Source organism: Acanthisitta chloris, unplaced genomic scaffold (genome assembly GCF_000695815.1).
Source record: "Acanthisitta chloris isolate BGI_N310 unplaced genomic scaffold, ASM69581v1 scaffold831, whole genome shotgun sequence".
In the NCBI taxonomy this organism is placed as follows: Eukaryota; Metazoa; Chordata; class Aves; order Passeriformes; family Acanthisittidae; genus Acanthisitta; species Acanthisitta chloris.
In genome coordinates, this window is record NW_008657426.1 from 13290 (window position 1) to 20801 (window position 7512).

The following is a 7512-nucleotide window of genomic DNA, read 5'->3' on the forward strand; positions in this document are numbered from 1 at the left end:
TGAATAATTTAGCAGGTAGAGGAGGCAGATTACATCATGGAATTATGTAGGACTCTACTCATTACTCTCTTTTTAACAGGTAGGATTTTCTTTAAAGTTGCTTTGTGGTTGTTTTCCCCTTCAATTTCTGTTTTCTGTTTTCAGAACTGTATTACACGAATGACTTCAGGAGTAGCTTGAACTCTCAAAAAGATACCCCTAAATGTATAGGGTGAGGACAGGACTATCCTACCTAGACAATGAAGTCTAATTCTGTTGCCTGAGCTCTAGGAAACACACACATGGATGAAAACTCATAAAGTTAGTACAGTACTAACAGCTGTATATAAAAAGTTGTTAGCAATGGATATCAGTATTGCAGTATCTCTTCAGAACAGTTGCTCTGTGTCCTTATCTGATCAGGAAAGGCTTTTTGATGGTAAACCTGCATCAAAATGACCCATTTGGGCTGTTATACTCTGCAAAAGTACTCAAAAAGTACTCAAAAGTAGAAGGTCTGCTTACCACTGCTGCATGCTTGGGGTGATGGAAGAACCAGTGTGTCTGAACAATGCTGTGCTGTGTTAGAGACTGAGGAGATCAGTTTTCCTTAAATCTTAAATGAACTTTGCATTATAAGATCTATTTAAAAAGTCATTGTCAGGCTCAGCATCGTATGATGAAGATCTCTAGGAGGCTCAGGAGTGCAAAACCAAGTTAGGTGACAGTGTTTGGGTATTAAAAGTGCTAAAGGGAACAAGTTTGAGCTTAGTAGAGATGGTGCTTCTAACTGCCACATCCTGCATCCTGTTGGGCTGTTCTTGCTGCTCTGAGCTGTGAGAAATTCAGAGAATCATGGAATTTAGGGGTTGGAATGGACCTTACAGACCATCCAGCCCCAACCCCTGCCCTGGGCAGGGACAGCTCCTCACTAGATCAGGTTGCTCAAGGCTCATCCAGCCTGGATTGAACACCACCAGGGCTGGGGCAGCCACAGCCTCCCTGGGCAACCTGGGCCAGTGTCTCACCACCCTTAGAATATTGATTCTTGCCTCCAAAAAACTTAGGAGATTTTTTGGTAGTTTTGGTGGTTAGCATAAGGAAGGAATCCTGATGATTGAACACCCCAAAACTTTAAAAAAAAGCTTTAGATTTAGACTGTATTCATATTTTTCCCTTTCTCTCTAGTGAGTAAACACCCCCAGGGCTGAATCCTCTTGAAGTACAAAAGGAGCATCAGATATTAATCCAAATTCATAGACATTAATGCATGTATGCATTTGAATCTGTGTGTTTTAGAGGCATCCCTTTCCAAAGGCTGTCTGCAAGTAATCTCTGAAGCACAGAAACTGGTTTAATTCAGAAAAAAAATTGGAGAAGAGATTTTGATTTTACACTCATGCAGTTTGTCTTATTTTCCCCTGAAGGACACCATGGTTTAATGGATGGGGCTTTAATCTACCCAGAGGTCAGTCTTTGCTAGACAAGTGGAACCTTATTCCTGAGGGAATTGATATACTAATGACACATGGACCTCCCCTTGGTAAGTGAAACAAAAGCTCTGTGTGATTTTTTTTTTTTGCATGAGAATTTTACTTTCAAAAGAAGCAAAATTAATAACGCTGTAAGCTACACTGTAATCACACCCAGACTCAAAACTATGGGTTAAAAAGCCTTTTTGGAAGAACTTCCAACTGTTTTCTTAATAAAACTTAAATTTTTTTTTTGTTAAACTCAAGCTAGGGAAGATCAAATACCTGACTCCATAACCATTAGAGTTTGACATTTTATTTAAGAACAGTATTCATCTGACAGAGTTTCCAATCCCATATGATTTTTCTGAGACTGACTAAAACTTTTAAAACCTTTTCCCACTACAATGACACGTTTCCTTAGGGTTTGAGAGTCAAGAGAAGAATGCAGTCACATATCCTCCTTATAAGCTCAGAATATGTAGCAGTAGTTTCAAGGATAAAAGGGAGGAATAGAATGAAGTTCTTAGATAATTGTTCCTTACTTGAACTAATGACAGGTAAAGCACCAATCTAAGAATGCATAATTTGTTTTTTCATTAGGTAGCTAAAGTTTTCACTTTAGTTGAGTTCTGCTTGCCTTGTCAATGTGAGTTACTGATCTCCATTTTAACTCTTAAGCTCTAAACTAAGTTCTGATTGTCTCAAAAAGACCTGAGGACAGTCATTCAGCAGAGGGAGGAGTGTTCACTTTTGGCATATCTGATGTCATTAAACCCCCCACTAAAACCACTTGAAAATTCCCACTGTTTTTTTTCTGTCCTCTACCCCACAAGATAGTATCACATATTATTTACTTTGAAAATTCCCACTGTTTTTTCTCTGTCCTCTACTCCACAAGATAGTATCACATATTATTTACTGCTTTATTTTTTACTGTGGCAAGTAGCCTAGGACTGTATTTTAAGTATTTCAGTTGGTTTGACAACAACTGAGCATCTGTCTTTTATAAAGATGACTTAGAGGATAAGGAAGTGTGTCAGTCTCTTCATTGCCCTCACTATGCATAGACTGAAATTTTGGCAGGGTTTAGTAAGCTCCTGCAATCCAGGGGGTCAGATCATCACACAGGCACAGGAAGTCACTGACTTTGGAGATGGTAGTGAATAAAAACTTCTCAGAATTGCACGATGCCACTATAAAACACCACTTCAAGTGCTTCCAGGCTGGCTCAGTGCTCTCACAGAGCTTCTTGCTGCCCGTGGTGTCAGGAATTAATACATGCTTGGGGTTTTTTTGCCACAATTAAGCTAAGAGTCAGCAATCTAAGCAAAGCTAAGGGGAAAAAAAAAGTCCAGAAAGTTTTTGACTAGTGTACTTGCTGCTCCTTTTATATTCTGATTACTTTTTTAATACTGCTTAGAGAACATTGCTTGATGATCTGCAAATTCTCTTTAGCCTTAGAGGAGTGATACAGCATTCACTGACAGTGGAGCCACTGGATATTGCAAAACAGCACTTTGACTAGCACTCTCTTAATCAGTTTATTTTCCCAAAGAAGCCAGAAAACCCTGCAAGCATGTTTAGAGTGTTCCATGGGTGCTGTTTGAAATAGGTTGCTAATCCATCTGCTCTGAATTGGGTTCATACAGCAATACTGTGATGCTGCAGACTCTAATGAGTGCTTTAATTGAATAAGCATACTTAAATTTTGCCTTTGATGGAGATAATGAAGTTCAATTTCCAAAGGTTGGCACTGTATCTTAGCTACAGACACAGATTAGGTGCTAGTACCGTGCCTAAAACGAGGGGCTCTAGGTCTCAACCTGCATGATAATGCTGCTTTTAAAATAGATTTTTATTTATTTACTTATGCAGTAAATGCTAAGGGAGGCAGAGCTGTATCTGGACTCTTTGTTCACTCTGAAGTTTAGCCAAGTTTATGTCACAGTATGTTTTCACTACCTGGGCTAAACTTGGCTCGGGGTGTAATCACACTGAAATCAAGAGAATGATGCTCCAGTTGGACGTGGCTCCTGATTTCCCTTTCACTCCTCCTCATTCCTCTTGCCCTGCTGATCCTTTCCAGTGCTAGTCCAGGCAGCACTGGACTTCTGTAAGAACTGATGAGTTTTGTCCATTTTTCCATATTATCCATAGGACCGAGTGGCAATGTAGTCAGTTGGAAGCTGTTTTGCTGCGTTGCTCGTGGTTGGTGACGTGGGCTCAGCAGTAACCTGATGCTTGCAGACCAACTCTGGCAAGTTTGAGGCTGTATTTTAAATCTTTGGGGTGACAGCTGTACCGAGTTGTGGATCAGCTGATCTTCCCGAGCACTTTTCATTTCTGGAGTCACCACATAGCTGACGTGGGAAGCCAAGTGCTCCCAGAGCCAGGGGAAAGGGAAGAAAAATCTGCAGCAGTGCCAGGAATAAATGTTCCAGGCTTTTTCAAGGTGGAAGGTGAGTTTAAACCTACAATTTAAAAAAAGCCCAAATCCCATCCAGAAAAATATTAATGCAGATGGAGGGAGGAAATCTTCAGGAAGTTTAAAAAAAACCCAAATCCCATCCAGAAAAATATTAACGCAGATGGAGGGAGGAAATCTTCAGGAAGACAAAGTGACAATGAACCATTTCTTAAAAGCCATTGTGCACTTTAATGGAGAGGTTATGACTAGAGATAATGTAATAAACCTTCTGTGAATTACGACTTCCTGAAAGGCTACGTGAAACCTTACCTGAATAGAGAAAATTAACAGTATTGATTGCCTTCTGCCTTCAGGTTTTCGAGACTGGGTTCCAAAGGAGCTGCAGAGAGTGGGTTGTGTGGAGCTGTTGAACACGGTGCAGAGGAGAGTAAGGCCCAAGCTCCATGTCTTTGGTGGAATTCATGAAGGTAAGGAGCAGTCTCACTCCCCACTTCAATTTCAGGTTTGCAGGAAGCACATTTTGATGGTGCATTGCAATGCAGGAGTAATGGCGTATCGGGCTAAAGAGAGAGCTGAGGGAAGTGGTTGCCTGCACAGCACTTTGTAAATTTATGCCAGAATTGAAACAGACTGTTTCAGGAACGTGTGCTACATTTAGCCACCTACATCTTTCACTGTGCAAAGGTTGTTCTATACAGGTTATTTGAAAGCAATTCAAATTTTTGACGAACTTGGTTAGAGAAACAGATGAGATTCCCCACACTCGCAAGCCAAAATGAAAATTATCCCCATTGCTCTGAGCACGGGAGCTAAGAAAGGTGCTAGAGAAAAGAAAAAAAAAAGAAAATCGAGGACAACTTAGTGTCTGAGCTCACCTCCCTCAGTGTGCAAGGAGAAGCAGAAAGGAGAGCATCTTGAGTTAGGCATCAAGAGGAGACATTGCCAGAACTCAGGGCACATACATTTCTCAGAGCACTGTGCTGCAGTCTGTACCTTGTGTTACCTTCCCTGCAGCCTCATGTGTTAGAGGAGATCTTTCTCCCCACTGCCAGTGCCAGGCCAGGCAGAGTGTGAAGCTTCAGGAACAATGAGCTCAGTCTGTGGCAGAGACTGAGAGATTAAATATATTCTGGAGATGCTTAAATATTTAATACAATTTTGTAGCTTTCATGTGGCTGAGAGACAAACACTAAGAGTTCTTGCCTGAGAGAGAGTGTAAGACTTTGTGACCCTAGTACTCAAAATTACACATTAAGTGCTTTATATTCTCCCCCCTGGAGGTTTCTTCATTGTCTCTAACTAGATTCTCCATAGGCTTAAAGGTTTGGAGGACTTCATAAAAGCAAAATAAAAAAAAAAAAAAAAAAAGGACAGCTTTCTCAGCCAGCAGTGTTGATTTTTGTGAAGCCCTTGTGACTTCATACAGTGAATTTCATGCCTGGCATCTGTAAATAAAGAGGTTATAATGGGAATACTGACATGACCTTAAGGATAGAGACATAAATAACAGTCTTTTAATGCACCCAGGAAAAGACTGGATATTTTGTGCAAATATTAGTCCTTGCATAGTAAGAATAAGGGAATATAGAAAGACTTCCAGCTTAAAACATGTAAATTGTCTCTAGCCTTTGTAGGCATATTAAGAGGTGAAGCTTCTGGTTGTAATAGGATTGAGTAGTGGGAGAGGAAAGTATTACAATGTACAAGAACATTGTTCTGAGGAGGCACCAAGGAACCACGTGCAGCACCCTATGTTTAAATCTCATAGGGAAGATGGCAGCACATGTTAAAAGTTCAAATAAACTTTGGCAAAAGTACCAACAAAAAAGTTAAAATCCTGTTCAGCATTTCCACAGAAGACATAAGAACAGCTTGTTTCAGTAGAGAAAGAAATAGCAAAGTGTTAAGAGCATTATCTTACAGTGCAATTAGTTCTCACCCAACTCCAGCTGAGATGAACATGGACCACATTCCCTTAAATCAAGGGAGGCTAGACACACGTTTTGGTGATGGAAGCTTTTTTCCTGGTTGATAAGCAAGAAGATTTTTCCCACCACGAGATGCTCTAAATCAAAATTGCCAGGCTAAATAAATAAAGTAATACAGGTGGACACTGCAGCAATTCTGAAGTGATTATTCTTTCTGATAGGCACTGTGGGTAGCTGTATTTATCTTACCTCTCAAACAGCAGTGATCTGTACTGTATCATAATGGCTTAAAAGAAAAACATTTTTCCTCTGTGAGTTTGCAATGGGAAGGGTTTCTTCCTCCATGAAACTCTGGGGGTTATTTTTTTAAATTTATTTTTCAAAGTACATTTTGATGCCAAATACTTCCCTGATTTTTTTTTTCCCCAAGATTCTTTGTTAGCTTTTTGTGGATGCCAGATAAAAACACACACAGGCTTTGATAAAAATTTTATATATGTATATATAAAGTGAATCATAGAATCATGGAATGGTTTGGATTGGAAGGGACCTTAAAGATCATATTCCAAACCCCTTGGCAGAGGCAGGGAACCTTCCACTAGCCCAGGTTGCTCCAAGCCCCATCCAACCTGGCCTGGAACAGTTCCAGGGATGGGGCAGCCACAGCTGCTCTGGACAACCTTAGTATGTGTATATTTTTAAGCTGCTGATGAGTTGCTGAGGTATCAGGAGTCAGATGGTCCAGCTTGGCAGTCGTGTGATGAGAACTGGATGACAAGGGCTTGGACAGGGAGAGCTTACAGGGTTCAGGGCATTGCCCAGAGAGGAGGTGGTATAGGCTAAAGCAAAGCTACTTGGAATGTGCTGCCCAGGGAGGTGGTGGATTCCCCATCCCTGGAGGTTTTCAAGCTGAGACTGGATGTGGCACTTAGTGCCATGGGCTAATGACCACAGTAGGGTTGGACTGGATGATCTTGGAGGTCCCTTCCAACCTGGTTGATTCTATGATTCTAAATCTTTTCCTTCTGAAGAGTTTTTCTCCTTCCAGGCATGCAAACTACAGCTCACTAATTAAATAATTAGAAAAAGAACATGTGTGGTTTTGTCTCCGTTTCTGCCCCATCCAGTTACGACGGAAGATTTTTCCATGGGGGGAATAAAGTTTGTACATAAAACAAAAGCATCCATTTCCCAACCACAGCACACTGTATTGTTTCAATCAAGCCTTTGTGGTAGCTTTCATGAGCTTGTTTCATTTCGAAGGGCCTAATTGAATTTTGCTCCAAAGGGTTGACCCCAGCAGAAGCTTTCGGTGCCGTTTGTTTCCGTGGCACTGAGTGTGGCACGTTCTCCCCACAGGTTATGGCATTATGACAGATGGTTACACCACCTACATCAATGCCTCCACGTGTACAGTCAGCTTCCAACCAACCAACCCTCCAATTATCTTTGACCTTCCAACCCCTCAAGGATCCTGAAGCACTACTGCACATTTGGAACTGGGGAAGGTCTAGAAACTGCCATTTTCTAATTCTAAAACTTCCATTCAGTTACATGTTTATTTCAAAATAAGGGTTGGGGGGGATTTTGGGGGGGACAGGGGTGGGTTTGGTTTTGGGGTGGGATTTAGGGTTTGGTTTTTTGTTTTTTTTTTTTTTTTTGTAAATTGCTGGTGCAAAAGAAACATGGAGAAAAGTTAGAG

At 41.0% G+C, this 7512-nt stretch overlaps 1 protein-coding gene across 1 annotated transcript; it reads left to right on the forward strand.

Moving 5' to 3' along the window:
* Window positions 1–144: 144 nt before the first annotated feature.
* On the forward strand, window positions 145–7288 carry LOC103811700 (metallophosphoesterase MPPED2-like; the record flags this gene model as incomplete). Its single annotated transcript, XM_009084688.1, has 4 exons — window positions 145–211; window positions 1407–1522; window positions 4236–4349; window positions 7170–7288. Coding segments are annotated over 4 exons (416 nt in total), but the record flags the coding sequence as incomplete, so codon positions are not given.
* Window positions 7289–7512: the final 224 nt, after the last annotated feature.